Source organism: Macrobrachium rosenbergii, chromosome 4 (assembly GCF_040412425.1).
Source record: "Macrobrachium rosenbergii isolate ZJJX-2024 chromosome 4, ASM4041242v1, whole genome shotgun sequence".
NCBI lineage: Eukaryota > Metazoa > Arthropoda > Malacostraca > Decapoda > Palaemonidae > Macrobrachium > Macrobrachium rosenbergii.
In genome coordinates this window covers 32,839,404-32,862,640 of record NC_089744.1, presented here as the reverse complement: position 1 = coordinate 32,862,640, position 23,237 = coordinate 32,839,404, and the positions used below count along the sequence as shown (strand labels likewise).

At 35.4% G+C, this 23,237-nt stretch overlaps 1 protein-coding gene across 5 annotated transcripts in view; it reads left to right on the top strand.

The window, feature by feature from the left end:
• sl (small wing phospholipase C gamma 1) overlaps window positions 1-23,237 on the top strand; it is a 271,971-nt gene that overhangs the window by 157,910 nt on the left and 90,824 nt on the right. For 4 of the 5 annotated variants that reach the window (XM_067093297.1, XM_067093291.1, XM_067093306.1 and 1 more), the window contains exon 17: window positions 15,651-15,842. The exons of the other annotated variant lie outside the window; for it this stretch is intronic. In XM_067093297.1, the coding sequence (XP_066949398.1) occupies window positions 15,651-15,842 (192 nt within the window). The remainder of the gene's footprint in view (window positions 1-15,650; window positions 15,843-23,237) is intronic. 5 annotated transcript variants of the gene reach the window in all.

The window sequence follows — 23,237 nt, the reverse complement described above, 5'->3', positions numbered from 1 at the left end:
CCAAAAAAAAAATCACAGGCAGGTAGCTGGAGGGTCAAGCGTAAGCTGTAAACAGTCTCGAACTGTCCTTCAAAAACGACCAAAGGCCAAAAGCCACGCTGTTCAACATCACTCCCGGAAATAAAAAAACAAGTGTTAAACACAGCACCGACACTTAAACACTTAGCGGGAGGAAGAGTCGCAAAAACACCACTGCACTAATTTACTGCACAAAATACTGCACTATTGGCTTAAACTAAACTTTACAAAAACAAAAGTTAACCTTGATACTAAATCCTTAAAATTAACTTAAAAACTAACTTTAAATTCATACAGAAAACTTGTTCTTACAGATCCAAAAACAAAGGAAGCAAAATCTTTAAAGTTCAAAACTTGTACGTTAAATTTTCTCCCTAACCTGATACCTTCCTCCCCGAAAAAAAAAAAAAAAAAAAATTTACAAAAATTTTTTTTATAAGTACGGTGGTATACCAAACATACTAGAGAAAACCAGCATATAAATCAAATCTTAAAAATAACTTTCTGGAAAAAAAAATATAAATAACCTTTGGTCTTAAACAAATGATAAGAACACAGCAACAATGTCTGAACAATAAAGTTAAACAATAACATATACCTTAATCTACCAACAAAGCATGAACTACAAAAAAAAAATTTTTTGCAATGATAAATCTAAACTTGTCCTAAGCTAAACTCACTCATTCCAACTCTTGTACACACACTGAAAAAAAAAAAACATTAGGTTGCCGGTAAGTCAAACCTAAACAAGCTGAAAATAATTCAATTATCAAAAATATTAAGGGTTATAAATTAGTAAACAAAAATTCTCAAATTATTATACCATGAAGAGATATGAGTCCATACAAGAGACATGAGATTAGAAATACCAAATAAGCCAACTCATCATGAGGGGATAGTCCTCTAATGTTACGAGCTCTGGGCTAGTCTCGTAACTTCCAGCATCCATAACATAAAAATAATGCATGCTGGAAAGGACAGCAGTAATACTCACAAAATACAAACCAAATACCTGAAACCAGTTACGAGCTCTGGGCTAGACTGAACCTCTAGTATTCATAGCATAAAAATAATGAATACTAGGAAGAACATGTCCAACAAAACCCGACTAATTCAAGCCCTTGAAAGAGCATCAGGGATCCTATTCTCGAACCTTTTGGATGTTCAGATTGAACTCTTGTAACTGAAGTGCCCAACGCAATATTCTTTGGTTAGCCCCTTCATCCTCTCAATAAATACTAATGGGTTATGGTCCGTCCAAATCTGTATGGGAAAGGTAAAATTAGTCACATAAGGCTTAAAATGTACTAGAGATCGAACCAATGCGAGAGCTTCTTTTTCTATGGTAGAATACCTCTTTTCAGCGGGTAGTTTTTTACTAAAATAAGATACAGGATGTACTTCCCCATCAGTACCCCGCTGAAACAATACACCACCTATACCTACATCACTAGCATCTACCGCTACAATAAAAGGTTCTTGAAAGTTTGGGGAGGACAAAATGGGATTCGACATCAGGAAACCTCCAAAAGCACACGGAGGAGGCAAAGGGCGACGTCCAAAAAAAAAATCACAGGCAGGCAGCTGGAGGGTCAAGCGTAAGCTGTAAACAGTCCCGAACTGTCCTTCAAAAACGGCCAAAAGCCACGTCGTTCAACATCACTCCCTGGAAATAAAAAAAACAAGTGTTAAACAGCACCGACACTTAAACACTTAGCGGGGAGGAAGAGTCGCAAAACACCACTGCACTAATTTACTGCACAAAATACTGCACTATTGGCTTAAACTAAACTTTACAAAAACAAAAGTTAACCTTGATACTAAATCCTTAAAATTAACTTAAAAGCTAACTTTAAATTCATACAGAAAACTTGTTCTTACAGATCCAAAAACAAAGGAAGCAAAATCTTTAAAGTTCAAAACTTTTACATTAAATTTTCTCCCTAACCTGATACCTATCTATTTATAGAAGTGTTCTCAACCTCGTTTTGAAGAACTTCTTTATTCTATGTCTCTTTCTCTTTGTTCTGAAATGATTTTTCATGAACAAACAGTGTTTTTTTATTTGGACTAATACAACTCTTAGTTATTATTATTATGTGTCTGTGTTTTAGAACGTATTTGCCACACTAGCTCATTTAAAGTTTGTAGTCTGTACGGATAAAATTAGATCAATTTAAACTATCTACTGTGCAGATAAAGATGTACAGAGAAATAATCAGTTGTAAAAATGTGTGAGTGCTAACTACGAGTGAGAGAGAGAGAGATAAGGGTTGTCGTTAATTAAGAAAGTGAAATTATTTATCAATTATTACAGAGACAGAGAATAACATACAAGAGAGAGAGAGAGAGTTGTCCTTACTTAAAATACTTAAAATATCAATCAAGTTAAATTATTTCTGAATTATGACGGAGACAAAGAGAATAACATGAAGAGAGAGAGAGAGAAAAAAAGTTATTCTTACGTTAGATATCAGAAGATGGAAATTCATGATTTATGAAGGGAAAAGGAAAGAAAGAGAGAGAGAGATAGTACGTAGAAATCCTTTGACACGCTGTGGGCAACGATTGACATATTTGACAACTTTGCCCTCGTCCCTTTCTTCAAAGGTTTCACAAAAGATCAGGAATTGGTATTTGTTTGTTTATAATATCACATAATTTACTACAGAAATGTATAAATTTTGTAATTACAGTTATTATTATTATATTATTATTTAATCTTATTAATCTTATTATTTGAAAATTATTACTTATTATTAGGTAAATCATTTATTTATCATACAAAATAAATAAACATATACATGTAACCATAAAAATTCTCTCATCCCAGGAAGAGAGAGAGAGAGAGAATTATTTGTATTTAATGTTATTTAATTTACGCATAAGTGCTTGAAAACTTATAAATTACATAAAAATGTAAACAAACACTTTTGCGGGGCAGCGATTATCAAATTTTAGAAATAGACCAATAGAAGAAATTTTGTCAGAATCTCCAACATTCTCAATAGTACCGATTTTAATGTTTATGAGAAGCTGCGAGTTAATTGGTAAGCTATAAAAGATCGATCAATCAGTATAATGAATTTTAAAGCAAGTAAATTTTATGATTTTACATAATTTATTTTGAATTTTAATATACCTTTTTAGTGAGTATATATGGAAGCATGAGTTTAAATGTATTTATTGCGTGAGTGTGTTCCAGTATGAAAGCGTATGCCTTTTTACAGCTTTTAATTTCATTTTCATTTTCGTTCATTCATCGTTGACAAGTGACCTATTAGGTCCCAGTGCTAGGCTTCTAGCCTAGACTTGTCATTCCATCCTAATCCTTCGGGCCAGCCCTATGAGAGCTGATGGTCAGCTCAGTGGTCTGGTTAAACTATTTTAATAATAATAATATAGAGGATTCCCGAGTGTCGCGTGTCTGTGAAAAAGAATCGTGTATGACAATTAGTTAGGTTCTAATGAAAAGTTCGCGTGTCTGTGAATTCGCACAACTTGAATCGTGCAAGATGGAGGTATTACTGTACCTTCAAAATATCAAAATTAAGATTTATGCTAATTTAAATTTTATAATCATTGAACTTTAGCCTAGCACATATAAATTGAACAGTCCATGGCCTGTAGCCTTGCCCATTTGGTTTAAAAGGACATCATATGTAACCCATTTAAAGGGATGCATGCAAGTATATGCCTTCCTAGTGTAGCAACATGGCTTATTTTTGCCTTTTCTTGACAACATTTTGTATGATTATATAGTGTTTTTTGGCATCTCTCTCTCCTCCAACGTTCACTGACACCGAGGAGTCATTGGCAATGACAGCTGAGGGAACGTAGCTCATTGCTGGTTAAACAAAACCTCACTGCAATGATTTTGCATTATGATGACACCCCAGCAGTGAGGCACAAAACTGCTGTTAAAAGAGCAAAACAACAAAATTAGGGAGAGAGAAAGAGAGAGAGAGAGGGATGCCGATGATAGTGGATCTGAACACGTTATCAAGATGAGTTGGTAGCAATAATGTGTAGTAAGTATTAGAATTACAAGAGTATTTATCACCTATAGAATCAATATACATTAAAGAATGCTGTGTGAGAGAATAACACAGCATTCTTTTAACGTATATTGGTTCTATAGACAACAAATATTCTTGTAATATTCTTGTAATTCTAGGTATGTTGTACTGCAAATGTCAAGCCTTGTTCTGACATGGTACTGAAAACTTTAAAGCGCTTTAACTCAGGACACTACCCTTTTGGATTCAAGTATTTGCCAAAATTCTAAAAATAATAGGACCTTCTTGAAACTGCTCATGTGAGTGCATATTGGATGTGCCTTTCTTATGTAATTTTTTTTTTATAACATCAATAATTATAATGCTAGAAGGAGTTTCATTAAGAAAAATGCTATTTTCGTGACGTCATGCACAGCATATGTTTTATGACATATATATATATATATATATATATATATATATATATATATATATATATATATATATATATATATATATATATATATATATGTATGTATGTATGTATGCATAATCTTTATCTATTAGAGATTTTAGGAAAAACGAAATTACGTGTTTGTATGATATTTGAATATCTACATACAAAATTAGGTGAGTCTAGGGTAAATAATAGGACCGCAATAAGTTTGTGACGTCATATGACAGACGGACGGTCAGGCATATTGCATTTTTATGCTCACATAAAGTTGGCAATGGTATCATAATTGTACCCTGAAAAAGAGGGTATGTTATGCCCTTAAGTGTGAATTAAATAATCTGGATTAGGGAGTAGCCTAGATTAGAGTAAGTGATAGCCTAGCTATAAGGTTACACATTAGTGAGTTACTGTTTTATATAGTAGACCAAATAGCCTAGGATTGGATATAAACAACAACCTGGGTTAGACAAAAAGGAGAATTCAGGAAACAAAAAACCTAAAACTTCCCTTTACCCAACCCAAAAAAGGCTTGCTATGATCAGTAATCATATAAGCCTTCAGTTCCCCGCAAAAGTTTTCCTCAAAAACAGGTAGGTGGTCAGAAGGGACAACTCCCTGCAAAGGAACAACAACGACAACAACAGCAAGGACATCCCCACAAGGTCCAAAAGCCTTCTTATAGGGGAAAGGAAAAGCAACGCCTGGAATGCCTATCAAGGGCAAAGGCAGATGAAGAGGCAGATACCAATAGGAATTGTATGGTCGGGGGTCAGTTTCAACAACACCACAGGCAATGGAAGTCTTCCCCTTGGGGACACAGCATTATTTTCAACAGGCTGGGGTGGAAATGGTCTCCCCCCCCTCCCCCTCCTTTAAAGGGGTTCTTCCAAAATCCAGACCCCTCTCTGGAAGATTACGTGCAGACGGCCCTGTTGAAGGGAGCCATAGAGAAACATGCACATAGTATTCGCCACTAAGCACGCCTCTTCAATGTCCCCAAAAAGGATTCCTCCGAACTAAGAGTGATCCTCAACATTGAACAAGTACGTTTGCCAGAAGTTTCGGATGACTACCGTTGCCCAGGTGCATTCAGTCATTCCAAAAGGGACTTGGACAGCTTATATAGATCTGAAAGATGCATACTGGCATGTCCCTATCGCCATTCCCTTCCGCCCCTTGCTAGGGTTCCTGATAGGGAAAGATACGTACAGGTTCAAAGTCATGCCCTTCTGGCTAAACATTGCCCTGAGAATTTTTACAAAATTAGCAACGGCAGTTGTTCAAGAACTCAGACAAGAAGGAATACAGCTGATAGCCTACCTAGATGACTGGTTAATCTGGGGCCCACAAGGAAAGAGTGTTTGAAAAACCCAAGAGCATTGGTCAACAGACTCCAGTCAAAGGTTTTATAATAAATTGAAAAAAATCCCGCCTCACATCCAGCAGACGCTTTCAGTGGCTGGGACTGTGTTGGGATACCCTTCACGGCCTGTTGTCTCCCCCATCAATGCTCAAAACAGAATAAGGAAAGACCTCAAAATGTTCCTTGCACAGCCCAAAGTTTACAGATGGCAATCAGAGCATATGATGGGCCTGCTGTAGTACACATCAGTAATAGATCCAATACTCAGATTGCAACTAAAAAATGTGAACAAATTCTGGCTATTGCATGCAAGAAAAAAGATGCAAGACCGACTTCATCAAAAGAATCAAAAAGTTGCCCGAGTAACAATACACACAGATGCCTCAGTGACAAGTTGGGGAGGACATTGGGAGGATAGTCATTTGGCAGGGAGGTGGTCAGCTACTCTGAGGAACTGTCATATCAATTTCATGCAGCTGATGGCTGTCTTTTTATCTCTCAAAAAATCTCAAACCTCCAGAAGAGACATTTCGTTGGTTCTAGACAAAATGACTCAATGTCTTGCATCAAGAGGCCGGGATCACGTTCACCTCCTTGCAATATGATAATGCTAGCCAGCCTTTGGATGGCACAAGCAAGGAAGTGGCACTTGCTTGCAATTCACCTCACAGGGTCTCTCAACATAATAGCAGACTCTCTATCAAGGAAGACGGCAGCCTCAACAGAGTGGATGTTGGGCAACCACTCTTTTCAAACAATAGCCAACATCCTTCCACGACTGGAAGTGGACCTGTTTGCCACATAAGAGAATCACAAACTCCCAGTGTATGTCTCTCCAAGCTTGGACAGTCAAGCAACAGCAAGAGATGCCTTCCTGCAAGACTGTAACAAGTGGACAACGATATAGTATACCTTTTTCCTCCATTGTCCCAGGTTTTGAAGGTTTTGAGCAAGCTTCTAACTTTCAAAGGAACAGCTTACTTAATAACCCCAAATTGGCCTAACAGGCATTGGTTCCTATTACTCCAACAGTGGGCGAAAAGATAATTTCCACTACCGTCTGCTGTTCTATCCCAAACAGTAGGAGGGAAAGTCGTTTACGCATCCTCCTTAATGAGTTGAGATGATGTATGGATTTTTTTAAATATTGTCTACAGTGAAAATTACTTGCCCAACATTGCTAGGTACCTAGTGCAAAAGAGAGCCAAGTTGAGATTCCTATGGAAACACTTTTAAATTTTTTATATACCTTTTTGAAGACAAATGCCTTGCTGTTACAACAATCATGGCATGCAAAGCAGCATTAACAGAACCTTTACTGTAAGGATTCGGTATTGACTCTAGTATAGAAATTGTCACTTCCCTTCTGCGGTCTTTTGCACTACAAAGACCCACTCCCAAAAGGCTTCCAATTACTTGATCCCTGAACAAGGTGCTTAGACTTCTATCAACCCCCAATTCAGCGGACCCAATACAACCACAAGTCACATGCTGCAAAAGGCGATCTTCTTGGTTGTGTTAGCATCAGGAGCTCGTACTAGTGAACTGGGTTCTCTTAGAAGGGGACGATACATCATGCAGACAGCTGACCATTAATTATTATTGTCCCTGGCCCATCATTTCTGGCCAAGAATGAGAATCCTTTAAAAAGGAAATCTGTTCTGATATGAAAATCTCAGTTTAATAGGCAAATTGTGCCTGGTTCAGGCACTTAAGGTTTACCTAGATGTCATGTTACCCCTTTAACACCGACTGGACGTATTCTACGTCGACAAAAGTTGTCTGTTGGGTGCCAAGTGGACGTAAAATATGTCGACTACAAAAAGTTTTTTTAAATATTCGCGGAAAAATACTTATAGGCCTCGTTTGCGAAAAATTTTAAATCGCGCCTTGAGGGATGCTGGGAGTTCACGGATCACGCTGTTGTTTTGTTTACAAGTGTGACCCAGCTGCGTATTTGCAAATTTCTTTCTTATCCCAAAAGAAAGCATGAGCTAACTCTGCTGAAAATCTCAGAAATTCTTTATAGTCACATTGTCGTAATTTTTGCACCATTTTATATTAGCCTTTACATAAAGTTTTATATATGAAAATGTGCAATTTCATGTAGAATACAACAAAAAATAACTCATGGTTGTAGCTTTTATCAATTTTGACATATTTTCATATAAATCACGATAAGTGCCAAAATTTCAACCTTCGGTCAATTTTGACTCGACCGAAATGTCTGAAAAAGCAATTGTAAGCTAAAACTCTTGCATTCTAGTAATATTCAATCATTTACCTTCATTTTGCAACAAACGAGAAGTCTCTAGCACAATAGTTCGATTTATGGTGAATTTTTGAAAAAAACTTTTTCCTTATGTCCGCGCTCGCTAACTCTGCTGAAAATCTCAGAATTTCATTAGTCACTTTGTCGTAATTTTTGCACTGATTTGTATTAGCCGTTACATAAAGTTTTATATATGAAAATGTGTGCAATTTCATGTAGAATACAACAAAAAATAACCCATGGTTGTAGCTTGTAGCTTTTATCAATTTTGACATATTTTCATATAAATCACGATGTGCCAAAATTTCAACCTTCAGTCAACTTTGACTTGACCAGATGCTCGTAAAATGCAATTGTAAGCTAAAACTCTTACATTCTAGTAATAGTCAATCATTTTCCTTCATTTTGCAACAAACGAGAAGTCTCTAGCACAATATTTCAATTTATGGTGAATTTTTGAAAAAACTTTTTCCTTACGTCCACGCTAACTCTGCTGAAAATCTTGTAAGAGCCTGACGCCGTCTCTTCCAAACACGCGTGTTCATCTTCCATCAGAGTAGACAAGACAACAAGAGCATCTCGTTTTCTTTCTCTAAAGGAACGTGATTTCAACCATACAATATTTCCGTCTGTTTCTCCCTAACCATTGTTGTCTTGATGTACATACAATCATCACTACTTGCATTGCCATGCAAGCATTCTAATCATGTACTCATAATGTTCCAACGAATCTTCTGTATCAAACTGTGTGTATGTTTCTGTTTGTGAAGACGCCAAACGTCTCGCCACTCTGATGGACGACGAACACGCGAACACACACGTGTTTGGAAGAGACGGCGTCAGGCTCTTACAATCTCAGAAATTCTTTAGTCACTTTGTCGTAATTTTTGCAGTTTTATATTAGCCATTACATAAAGTTTTATATATGAAAATGTGTGCAATTTCATGTAGAATACAGCAAAAAATAACTCATGGTTGTAGCTTTTATCAATTTTGACATATTTTCATATAAATCATGATAAGTGCCAAAATTTCAACCTTCGGTCAACTTTGACTCGACCGAAATGGTCGAAAAATGCAAATTTATGCTAAAACTCTTACATTCTAGTAATATTCAATCATTTACCTTCATTTTGCAACAGACAAGAAGTTTCTAGCACAATATTTCAATTTATGGTGAATTTTTGAAAAAACTTTTTCCTTACATCCGCGCTAACTCTGCTGAAAATCTCAGAAATTCTTTAGTCACTTTGTCGTAAGTTTGGCACTGTTTTGTATTAGCTGTTACATAAAGTTTTGTATATGAAAATGTGTGCAATTTCATGTAGAATACAACAGAAAATAGCTCATGGTTGTAGCTTTTATCAGTTTTGAAATATTTTCACATAAATCACGATAACTGCAAAATTTCAACCTTCGGTCAACTTTAACTCGACCGAAATGGTAGAAAAAACACAATTGTAAGCTTAAGCTCTTACATTCTAGTAATATTCAATCATTTACCTTCATTTTGCAATAAATTGGAAGTCTCTAGCACAATATTTCGATTTATGGTGAATTTTTGAAAAAAACATTTTCCTTACGTAAGCGCGGTAACTCGGCCGAACATCTCAGAAATTCGTTAGTCACGTTGTCGTAATGTTTGCACCGTTTTATGTTAGTCGTTACATAAAGTTTTATATATGAAAATGTGCGCAATTTCATGTAGAATACAACAGAAAATAACTCATGGTTGTAGCTTTTATCAGTTTTGAAATATTTTCATATAAATCACGATAAATAGAAAAAATTCTACTTTTGGTCAACTTTAACTCGACCGAAATGGTCGAAAACTGCAATTGTAAGCTAAAACACTTACAGTCTAGTAATATTCAATCAATTAGCTTCATTTTTCAAGAAACGGGAAGTCTCTAGCACAATATATCGATTTATGGTGAATTTTTGAAAAAAAAAAATTTTTTTACGTCCACGCGTTACGAATTCATGCATCATTTTGTGATAATATTTTCTCTGTGTTGCTTTGATCGTTTTACCATTTGTTATATACCAAAATCATTGCAATTTAGTGTACAATACAAAGAAAAAAAAAACCCGTTAGCTTTAACCGTTTTGCTCACATCGCGATTTGTATAAAATTATATATGAAAATTTTTTTTTTGCACTGTCATATATTTCAATATTTATATATGATAATGATATTTTTTTTCATTTCTGATGGTTGCATACTAAACTTCAGGCAATGAAAAAAAAAGGAGCCAAAAATGAACTCTTAATCTTAAAAACTAAGCGTGCTGTGATTTTTTAAAAAAAACTTTTTTTCTGCTTTGGCGCTAACTCCTGAACGCCGCCGGCATACGGGAGACGTTTTTGTAAATAGAGGCTCGGCGTTTAAGGTTAACAGCTCTCCTAGGGCTGGCCTGAGGGATTAGACTTATTTTACGTGGCTAAGAACCAATTGGTTACCTAGCAATGGGACCTACAGCTCATTATCGAATCCAAACCACATTATACCAAGAAATGAATTTCTGTCACCAGAAATAAATTCCTCTAATTCTTCATTGGCTGGCCGGAGACTTGAACTCTTGCCTAGCAGAGTGCTAGCCGAGAAATCTACCAACTCGTCCAACGAGGATCTACAAAGTGGCAAAATCTGTGGGACTGTGGAGCAGACAACAATAAATTGAAATGCATTAAGCAGAATGTCAACTTGTGGAGTTCATAATACAAAATGAAATGAGAGCTGAAGTGATATTAACAAGATTATGAATAGGTCATACGAGACTAACACATGAGCATTTAATGACAACTCCACGTGGGAACATACCTCATTGCAATGAGATTGCCTAATTTTTAATAGACAAAGAAATTTATGTTTAGGAGTTAAATCATTATCAGAAATATCAGAATCAGGCAGTTTTTTGTTATACAGTAAACCCCCCGTATTCGTGTTCTCAAGATTCGCGGGCTCACATATTCACGGATTTCTCTGTGGAACGTATCTACCCATTATCCATGGAAAATTCCCCCATTCGTGGTATTTTTCACTGAGAAATATTCACTGATTTTCATATTTTCATGACTGAATGCAGTTTGTGATAAAACTATTAAAATACTCAGGTATAAACAATTTTAGAGGGTTTTTCTTGTGTTTAAACTATGAAAATGGGCAGTTGTAAGTGTTTTTAGAGGGGTGTTAAGTATTCACGGATTTTAGCTATTCGCGGGGCAGTGCTGTATGCATCCCCCACAAATACGTGGGTTTTACTGTATAGAGTTTTAATGTTTTTAAGAAAGACTAATTTGATCAATAAGATTGAACATTTTTATATTGTATTATAATAATTAACTTTTGTCATTTTTATCTAATTCAGTTTATATATTATGTGTGTATTTATATTTTAATAATTTCCTCCCAAACGTTTTCGGGCCATCACTGTAAGAGTCTAGTTAGACTCATTGGGCTGGTAAATCCTAATTTTATATATATACTGTTTATTGACAATATGGCGGACTGTGCTTGCACATTAATTACTTCTTCTTCTATCAGGTTTTGACACTGGAAACAACCTGGGTACAGCTTCGCTGAAGATAAGGGAAAGCGTTCTCGTATCTTTGAGCCGTTACATACTCCATAACTTGTTATAGTGTTTATCATTACGACACAATACCTGGCCACGAGACCAGCTAAAAGAGAATTCTTTGATATTAGTTTGGTCACCATGGAGCTCTGGTAGACCATGGAAGGGTAACTCCTTGAGGACTTAACAGCAACTACCAAAAATAGGTTTTTCCTATGTCAAAACCTGTTTTCATTGATATTTATCACATTTTTTATCCAATAAAATTCAAAGGAATAGGCATTTTTGAGAGAACCTGTCAGGTTGATAAGATGTTAGTGATATTCTCTCTTGAATTTTATGTCCACTTCCAAGTAAAGTTGCAGGATCTTGTAACTTATTCCAGAAGTTTCCACTTTTTGATGCGTCTTGAATTTAATATGAATTTTTATTTTGATTTTTGTGTTTCAAATGGTGCATCACTGTGTCAAAACTGACTTGATGGGTGGGTTTTGGATGATGTGACACGTGAACCAGAGGGGTATTGTATGAATTACAGTAACACCTTGCTAATGTGGTTTAAATGGGAAAACCCGTGAATGATGAGCTGGAAGGCTGGAATGGTTGCCTGCTTGTTGGCTCAACTAGAATAAGCCACCAGGTTCATAGCCTATACATCAAAGTATAAAAATTTTATCTTCAACTATTTTCCAACAACAAGAAATGTACCCAAACACAAATGCAAAGTTAAATAACATCAGAAGTTTCTTAGTGCTGTCTTTTAATATCAAACGAAATACAGTACATCATTAGTATTGCAAAGTTATCAATGTATTATAAGTATAATGTAACAATTTTATCCTTTTAACAGTTTTCACAATAAATTTAATTGTATTCACATTAAAAGCTAAGCAACAACAATTTGGTACATGAAAAAATTAAGCTAACTTACCTTTTATTTTTTGGCTGAATGGAGTGGAATTGTAGAGATGGGTTGCAGTGAATCAATCATTGTCTAAGTTATTAAGTGATTTTAACTTGAAGGATAACAGTTTGTTAAAAGACATGTAAGGAATGCTTGTGTAGATGGTTGATCTTTTAGAAGTTGATAGAAGTCAAAGATACAGAGGAAGTTTTGGGCCAAAGTAAAGAATTGATCTTGGAATATGAGAGCAATCAGTGCTGTTGTACAATGACATGACTTCTTAGTCCTTGAAGATGGAGTAGAAGGTAAAGTGAGCCATACCCTTTGTGTCTGAGAATTGCAATTTCATGCACTCCTTGGATTTAGAGAGTTTAGTGTTCTGTTTGACTGTACTCTCTGCATTTCAATCTTTTCATTATCTCAGCGGTGTTTGTCTTCTAAGACTGAAGCAGTAATTTCATGCTTCAAGAGAATAAGATAGCCTGGATTGCCCTCTTTGATATAAGACAGTTGTACACACCAAATCTGTTCTGTCTTCACCAGCATTTTAAAGCATATTCCTGGCATGCATAGCCATGAATAAGAAAAATCAACCACATCACTCCCCTCATTGTTAAATAAAAAATTGAAGAGTCCATTGTTTTCAAATGTCACACCAGTCTGTCTCCATGCAGTTGTGCAAGTGACGTTAGCTGACCTGTTGTACATTGTACTTCTTCAGATATGCCAGTGTCTTATGACTTCTGCGTAAAGCCCTCCTTGCTCTTCTGCCCTTTAGCTACAACCATCACCTTTGAAGAGAAAGGCATGAATGTCCCTTTATTGGCAAATACATCCAGAATATATGGCCACCTAATGCATCACAGTCTTCCAAAAGGGGTAGGGGGTTGGGTCAGAGCATTATCAAGCAACATGGCTGCACAAATAACCTTATGGAAAAACTTGTGTCTGTCCAGCCTTTACTTTTATGTTTTAATTATACATTCCTTGCATTTTTAATTAAAGCTTTCATTTATTTAAAGTCTGCATAGTCAAGATCTCTGTGGCTTAGTTATTGCAAAGGCAGGTTTCACATTTGATTCATTATCAGAACTTTGATTTTTTATGTTGATTATTGCAAAACATTGGCTTAGTGCTACTTCAAGCAGCTTTGCTTTGGGGTTCAGCAGAAGTGCCTCTTTTCGTTAAAGTTACTCATTCCTCCAATGAAATGGTGGACTGGATCTTTTAGCAGAAGTCATTTTGCCTTTGGTAGATGAAGATAAGTTACAAGAAGTACCTTGACATGAAGGTGTTAGGTTTTTCAGTCAATGGAAGACCGAAGACCGAACATTATTAAGTTCTTTTCCATCATCCTCTTCCAGAGATGCTTACATTTACAGATTCATAAGTGATGTGGATGTTTTCATCTTGACTTGAGATAATCAAATTGCCAAGGTTTGGCCAAGATAAGTCTTGTTAAGCAGATAAATTAACAGCCATTTTCAGTGTGTTGCAGGTTATTCAGGTATATGTCAAAAGAATGTTTTTTAGCTTTCATATAAATCTTGGATGTGAGGTCTTACAGACTTTCATCATTTTGACTTTTTTGAGATTGCAAAACTGCAGACTCTAGTTTGAAAAGATGACTGTGCCCTTTACTGAATTGCATGCCTGGACAATTTTAGTAAGTATACGCTTTTCTGTTCTGTTGTCATTTTAAATTCTTTTTTTAAATTCCAAACTTGGCAATGTATATACCCTCCTTGCTGTCTTAACTCTTGTGTCTTGGGGACCAGTTATTATTTTTTAGAAAGGCATCATACTTGAAGGATTAAACCAAGTGTCATTACAGAATTATGTTCTTTCTGCATTCATTATCATAAACATTGTCAGCTTTTCCCTTTATGGGGTTAGACATGAAATGACTTCTCTAGGTCTTCATCTAACCTTTTTTTCCATGATTTTTTGTCCCCTATAGGTATTTGTCCTACTCTTTGTATCATTTGCTTGTCTTGACTATTCATCTCTCCTCACCACATATCAAACTGTCTTATTCTGAGATCCAAGCTTTAATCCCAGCATCTAGATACCATATCTGTGCATCATTTCCCCAGTCATAATGTGATCTTCCCACCTCACTCTGGCCATAATTCTTACCATTCTTCGGTCACACTTTTGCGGGATCTCCAGTTTCTTTGTCAGTGCCCATTTTTCTGCTGTATAGAATATTGCAGACCTTATGTATGCATCAGAGTTGTTGCTACTGGGATATTTTTATTTACCAGTAGTCCAGCTGTCTCTATCCATTTAATTCAGGCTACAGCTGCTGTTTTTCTAAATGCCCTTTCAATCCCTGCCTCTCGGTGTCCCCACAAGGTAACACCACGTTCTTACTGTGTTTAGTAACCTTAAATGAAGCTTTCCTGCATTTATTTATGCACAGTGTTTTAAACATGGTGCTTTATATTTTGGTACAGAGTTACATCTAAGCAGTTCATCTTTTGAGAATTCTTTTCAGGAGCCTTGGTGTTTTTTCATAGGTCTTGTGAAGGCAAAACAGTCATTTTCATCCTGCATTTCACCTGTTTAAGTAACACAGACCAGATTGCAGAAGCTCTTAAAAACAGACATGCAAATTTATTGGAGATCTTAAGCATGTCAGCTTATTGTTCATTTCCTGTAAATGGTAATGGTAATTTTTGTTCTTGCATAATATTGCACACTTTGAGTCCCTTCAGTGATGCAGAAAATCATTGGAGGGACTTTGCTAACTATAAGTCTGTAGGTGGACAAATTTTGTGACATAGCAGAATTGATGGTATTGATACAAGGAATGATATACTACTGTAATTTTGTGACTTAGCAGAATTGATGGTATTGATACAAGGAATGGTATACTACTGTAGTAAATCAAGGAATTTGTAAAAGTGTACAAGTGGTGTTTTTGTTTTAATTGGGCGGTTATGAATAGATTGACACTAATGTATATATGATAATCTATCACATAATTTTAGCATTAGGAATATCAGTGTTTGTTTCATTGCAAGGTGTTGTGTCCATGTGACACGGTCTTCACAGATCCACGTGAAAGCTAAATATTCTTACAAAGCCATTCAAGATGATGAGCTGACATTCCCAAAGCATGCCATCATCCAGAATGTCAATAAAGAAGAAAGGGATTGGTGGAAAGGAGATTATGGTGGACAGCGACAGCATTGGTTTCCGGCAACCTATGTTGAGGAGATTGAACCAGAAAATGTTAATGAAAGGGTGTGTTGATTTTTCTAGTCCTTTTGAAATTTATTGCTTTAAAACTAAAATGGCCTCTTATGCATGAGTTTACAGTAGTGGTAGAGTTTGTAGATATTGACTGATTTGTTAATTTTTTGTGTGGATAAATTTTGTGTAATAAGTTACAGAAAAAATTAAAGACCCAGCATGAATTGGCCTAACTGAAATATAAGTTTTGATAAAGGATTGAGTGAGTATTAATCCGGTTACGAATTATGTAGTAAGTAGCCTTAGTTTCTTATTAACACACACATTAAAACTTGATATGTGTTAAAGGATCAAATTATTGTGAAAGACCATGAGTGCTTATGTACGTTTTGTACTTTAAGCTACCACTGATTCACTTACAGAGCATTTTCGTTTTTAGCTGTTAGTATTAGGAGAAATGCCTGATGAACCATTTTTCTTTAGTTGACATTTTTAGCTGTTTATATTATGAGGGTGATATTTGACGTTGCAACTTTTATTGTCAGTAGAGTAAATTTTAGCAAAGTACGTAATTTACAGTTTTTTTTTTTACTGTATTAGATAACTTCTGCCCATTTTGACATTTCTTAATAGGTCATAAGTTAGCTTTTTGAGAAATCAGGAGATGTTACTTACAGCTTTTGGATTATATTTGATTCACAGCAATTTCACTATTTGCTCATTTTTGTTGGTGATGGATAAAAATGTCTTTTTAATCATATTGTTATTGATTTGCTTTTGTGGCAAAAGGTAAGGAATGATTAAAGGTTATAGTGGCACTTCAACTTAATGGATTTTGTTGCTTAATGGACTCACCTGAGTCCCATAAAAATAATGAAAATACTTTGTACTTACCAGAAAAATCCATTAAGTACGATAAGGTTATCAGTTGTCCATAGTGGATAACCTGCTAAACATGCTAGAGGTATTGGATGGTGAACAAACAGACACATGCATTCGTTTGAGGCTTTCCTGTTTCTACCTGTAAGGGTGGATGGTGAGCGAACAAACATGTTTTGACCGATTTTCCTGGCTCTGCCTGTGATGGGTAGACAGTGAACAAACACACACTCAACTAACACATTCTTTTTCGTGTCTGTGGGTGTGTGGGCATGGATGGTGAACAAGATGCACACACATGACCAAAGCTTTCCTGGCTGTGCCTTTATGGCTGGAAGATGAATGACTGTGCATGATGATGGTTCCCTCATTGTGCCCTTGAGGGTGGATGGTGAATGAATATGTGCAGGCACTTACTGTTGGCTCTCTCTCTCTCTCTCTCTCTCTCTCTCTCTCTCTCTCTCTCTCTCTCTCTCTCTCTCTCTCTCTCTCTCTAAATTTTTTATTGATGTTACCTGATGCAGTATAGTATCGCACAAATTAATTTAGTGTTACACATTTTTCAGCATGCATGTCTGTGTGTGTACAATGTATAATCACCCCAGTCTCTCTCTCTCTCTCTCTCTCTCTCTCTCTCTCTCTCTCTCTCTCTCTCTCTCTCTCTCTCTCTCATTTGGGTTTATGTTGAAAAGGAATTTATGTTGTTTTTTATATTGTATGGGTTTTGTACTCAAAAGTAGGTACAGGTATGTACTCACTTTTAGAAGCAATTAAGTTTACAGACATATCTCTGCATTTGAATAAGTAAAGCAATATTTTAAATTGAATGATAATTACAAAATACCTGATAGAAAAGGCCATTAAGTACAGTGAACCCCAGTATATAGCTATATTTGCAAAAACTTGAAAACCCCTCAAAAAATGCTTATAACTGCCAATTTTAATTGTTCAAACACCAAATATACCTTAAACTATCATCCTAAAAATGCTTTTAACTGCCTATTTTAATAGTTCAAACACCAAATCTACCTTAAACTATCATCCTAAAAAACACTTAAATATCATTTCAAAGTCATCTTACAACATTACCCTTAAAAATATATGGCTTATAGCTATGAGTGAACACTCTAAGTTATCCCTATATTCAGGCACGTACATTTTCTTTCATACAGTAGTATTCAAGCTTTACCGTTTTATGTTAGCATAGATACGGGTGACACTGGTACATTTTCAAGTACAGTACAGGGGGAACAGTTAAGCACTGTACCTAGATATTTAAATTTGCATTAAAAAAAATATACGAAATAACGAGAAGTCTGAGATTACATAAGTGTGACAGGTACTCACCAGTGATGAATGTTGGTTGAAGATGATGATGAATTAGCTGTGCAGTCCGATGAATGACAATGAAGATATGACTGCACAGCAAAGCAGAAGAGTTACATCTCCTCTGAGGGCACCTCATCCCCTTCTTCAGACACTTCGTCCACCAATTGCACTTCTTCAGGGGCTTTGGGAGTCTTTGGAGGGTCCTTCTTCATGGTGATAGGCAGCTGCTGTTGCTGCTTCTTCATGAGCCCCACGCATGCATCAAGGGCAATTGAAAAGTCTATGGAGCTTTCCATATAAGGATCCCATGCCTCAGTCATATTAATTTATTTCTGCCCTCATAATTTGGGACAGACATTCCAAAGACAGGCCCTCATCCTCCTTGTCTTTGCCAGAAGCCTTAGAAGGAGCAGGGTGTTTAGGAGGCATCATAGGGCACAATTAAAAAAATATACACAAAGAATAAAAATGAGACAAAGATACGCAAAGTACCGTGCAGTACATTGATATGTAGCAGCACTCTTGAACAGGAGAGGTCTTCACAGTGAGCTGGGAAAGCTAAGGGCTCCCCACCAATCTCCATGAGACAAAGCCTTGGGGAGTACAGCTAATCAGCGCCAAGCAAAATGAATAGCGCTCCTGGATTGGCTTCTTTGCAAACGCCAGCTGATAGCGTGTAAAGTAGCATTGTGCCTTGGTATTTCAGCTTCCCAAGCAGCATTTTCTTTCCCATGGGCTTTGTTATTAAAATTTGCACATCATTTGGCAAACGTTCTTTAAGGAAAAAAACACATTTTATTGATATTTTGCTGTGTTTACATTAATGTTAATATTTGAAAATTATTAGTAAATAATCTTTGTATTATAAAAAATGTATTTAGTCATGAAAATACAATGGAAATAATTAGCAAAGATTTTAGCTATGTTCTACAAAAAAATTCTCATCCTAAAACTTTACATAATATCTTTTCTACTCTTATCAAGTTATCCCTATACAGTATTCAGGCACAAACATTTTCTTTTATACAGTAGTATTCAAGCCTTACCATTTTCCTTTAACTTAGATAGGGGTGACATTGATACATTTTTTGGCGAACGTTTTTAAGGAAAAAAAAAAATTTGATAATTTGCTCTGTTTACCATAATATTTGAAAATTAGTAAATAATTTTTTATCATAGTGTACACTATTTAGTCATGAAAATAAAATGGAAATAATTAGCAAATGTTTAGATATGCTCTATTTATTAACCCTTAAACGCCTACTGGACGTATCATACGTCGACTAAAATTGTCTGTTGGGTGCCAAGTGGACGTACCGTATGTCAACTACAAAAAATTTCAACCTTCGGTCAACTTTGACTCGACCGAAATGGTCGAAAAATGCAATTGTAAGCTAAAACTCTTACATTCTAGTAATATTCAATCATTTACTTCATTTTGCAACAAATTGGAAGTCTCTAGCGCAATATTTTGATTTATGGTGAATTTTTAAAAAAACTTTTTCCTTACGTCCGCGCGGTAACTTGGCTGAAAATTTCAGAAATTCTTTCTCCATTTTGTCGTAATTTTTGCACTGTTTTATATTAGCCGTTATGTAAAGTTTTATATATGAAAATGTGCACAATTTCATGTAAAATACAACAAAATACAACCCATGGTTGTAGCTTTTGTCAGTTTGGAAATATTTTCATATAAATCTCGATAACTGCCAAAATTTCAACCTTCGGTCAACTTTGACTCAACTGAAATGGTCAAAAAATGCAATTGTAAGCTAAAACTCTTACATTCTAGTAATATTCAATCATTTACCTTCATTTTGCAACAAATTGGAAGTCTCTAGCACAATATTTGGATTTATGATGAATTTTTGAAAAAAACTTTTTCCTTACGTCCACGCCAGAAATTCTTTCGTGACGTCGTAATGTTTGCGTTTTTATATTAGTCGTAATGTTACATAAAGTTTTATATTGGAAATGTCATGTAGAATACAACAGAAAATAACTCATGCTTGTAGCTTTTATCAGTTTTGAAATATTTTCTTATAAATCACGATAACTACCAAAATTTCAACCTTCGGTCAACTTTAACTCGACCAAAATGGTAAAAAAACGCAATTATAAGCTAAAAATCTTACATTCTAGTAATATTCAATCATGTACCTTCATTTTGCAACAAACTGGAAGTCTCTAGCACAATATTTCGATTTATGGTGAATTTCTGAAAAAAACTTTTTCCTTCGTCTGCGCACAGTAACTCGGCCAACATCTCAGAAATTCTTTCACACGTTGTCGTAAATGTTTGCATCGTTTTACATTAGTCGTTACATAAACTTTTATATATGAAAATGTGCACAATTTCATGTAGAATACAACAGAAAATAATTCATGGTTGTAGCTTTTATCAGTTTTGAAATATTTTCATATAAATTACGATAAATAGAAAAAATTCGACCTTCGGTCAACTTTAACTCGACCGAAATGGTCGAAAAACGCAATTGTAAGCTAAAACTCTTACATTCTAGTAATATTCAATCATTTACCTTTATTGTGCAATAAATTGGAAGTCTCTAGCACAATATTTCGATTTATGGTGAATTTTTGAAAAAAACATTTTTTTACGTCCGCTCGTTACGAATTCATGCATCATATTGTGATAATATTTTCTCTGTGTTGCTTTGATCGTTTTACAATTTGTTATATACCAAAATCATTACAATTTAGTGTACAATACAAAGAAAAAAAAATAATCCGTTAACTTTAACCGTTTTGCTCACAGCGCGATTTGTATAAAATTATATATGAAAATTTTTTTTCACTCATATATTTCAATATTTATATATGATAATGATATTTTTTTCATTTCTGATGGTTGCATACTAAATTTCAGGCAATGACAAAAAAAGGAGCCAAAAATGAACTCTTAATCTTAAAAACTAAGCGTGCTGTGATTTTTTGAAAAAAACTATTTTTCCGCTTTGGCGCTGACTCCCGAACTCTGCCGGCATACGGGAGACGTTTTTGTAAATAGAGGCCTGGCGTTTAAGGGTTAATTTATTTTTTCTTTTTTAATAAGTGGTATCTCTTCCTGTATTTCCCTTCACATCCTCTAACTTCTTCCTAAGGAACTTAGGGAGCTTGAATTTCAAGTCAATGGCCCCTGTGGACTTGTTCCATATGAATAGGTTTCATTTGCTGAATAAAAATAATAAAAAAAAAAATCACTGAATTGGCAGATTTTTCGCAATTTATTTGGAGTTATGTTCCACAGAAAAATTTGCGAATAGGTAAATATCGAATCTTGAAACACGAATAGTCGGGGTCTACTGTACTTTAAATGCAATTGCGCTATAATAAGAGCAGTGCAAGTTGGCCAGGGTTACCCTGGCATGTAGCTTATATGCCAATCGTTACTTAGTGGATTTTTTTACTTACTGGAAGGGGCAGACCCTGAGCTGTTTGTTAAGTTGAGGTTCCACTTTTGCTATTTTATCATGTGCTAGCTATTACAAATTAAATGCTAAGTTTGTTTGTGGGTTGTTCTGTTTTCTGCTATCTCATTTTGCTAGCTATTACAAATTAAATGTTAAGTTTATATGTGGGTTGTTCTTCTGTTTTCTGATCTCTTATTGTATTATTGCCTTTCAATATGTATACTGGACTGTATTGTGTTCATGCAACAGACAAACACATTTTTCACATTTCAAATACCTGAGAAGGCAGTAGTCAGTTGACTGGCTTTTGTTAATAGAAGATTCAAAATATTAAAAGGAACATTTATATTTTCTTCTTTTGTATGGTTTGTAGCTGGAGAATTAGCTGCCTTATTTAAAGTGCCCCATGTAGTTTCTCACATTTAAATTTTGAATTTTTCTACTAGATATGTTCACATGTAATGTTTTCCTTTGAAAATATTTCCCAGGTTCACAGTACAGGAATTGTAGGTTTGTGTTGCTGTGTTTACATATACTCTGTGGTTTGATGTTGGTGAGACTCAGTAGGTAGGTATCTTGGGGATTGGTGATTTTTTTCCCCCAGAATTTTACCTTGACTGGGGACCTTCCAGGTCCCAGGTCAGTTTGAAATGAAAACATTTTGCATTTTTATATCTAGATCTCAGAAGACTAAAATTAAGATGCTTAGATCTTAAGAATTAGACAATGAGTCATAGTTATTATGCACTTGACCTTTACCTAGATTTTCAAGGTTAGTTCAAGTTAAAGATCAGTATTTTATTAAACTATTTTTATGAAAGGTGGATGTTAGGTAACAGGGATTGGTGATTAATAAATGTTCTCAGGTTTTTTTTTACCATAACTCAGTCTTCGAGGTCACACATTAATTTAAAGAACGTTTTATTTTTAACTTTTCAAGGAACTTGGTATGTATGAGTATTTGTGGGTGGTGAGTTTTATTTTCCCAAATTCTTTACTTTGAAATATTTATTCAAGGTAATAGGTTAAATTTTCCATCATTATCATCATCATGGCTTCCAGTGCCATGTGATGCACAAGGCCTCTGTGAAATTCCACCACGTGTTTCTTGGGCTTTATCAAATAAAAATCTCTACTTATCCCAAACCTTCTGTCTCATCCAGATACGTGTGGATCTTGCAGTTCTACTGGTGCTTATAGGAGCTTAGTTGACACTCAAGTACTATTTGTCCAGGGAATGTGCAAGGGACATGTGTAGGCCATCTCCAATTCTTTCCATTATTAGAATACATCGGTGTATGGAACTTCCATAATTTCCCTCATGGTATAATTTCTGACTATCTTGGGCTCTGACTTAATATTCTTCTTGAAGCTTTAATCTCTTACCACAATTCTTGGTCTTATAGCAGTGCAGATAATGCCTGACTTCCAAACGTTGTTCAGTCAGCCCAGTGTTTGGTTTGCCTTATTTGGTCTTTCACTGGATTGCAATTCAAGAGAAACTGTATTGGGTATTGTTGTTTAGAAATATTCGATAGATTGAACCTTAGTCCTTTCCCCATCTAGTGTTATTTCTTTTATTTGTGTTTCTTCCATTTGTGCAGACTATGTCCTCAATACTGTATTGATGTTTTATAAATTTGAGTACCATCTCTCTAGAGATATATAATGCATTCATTCAAAATGCCAGTAGTCTTGTTTAAACATAAAGTGGCCACACCTGCCATCTTTGATGAGATACACTCAAAGAGCTGGGCTTAACCAATGCTAGGAGCCACAGCCAGAACTTCTTAAGCAGCCAGGTCTG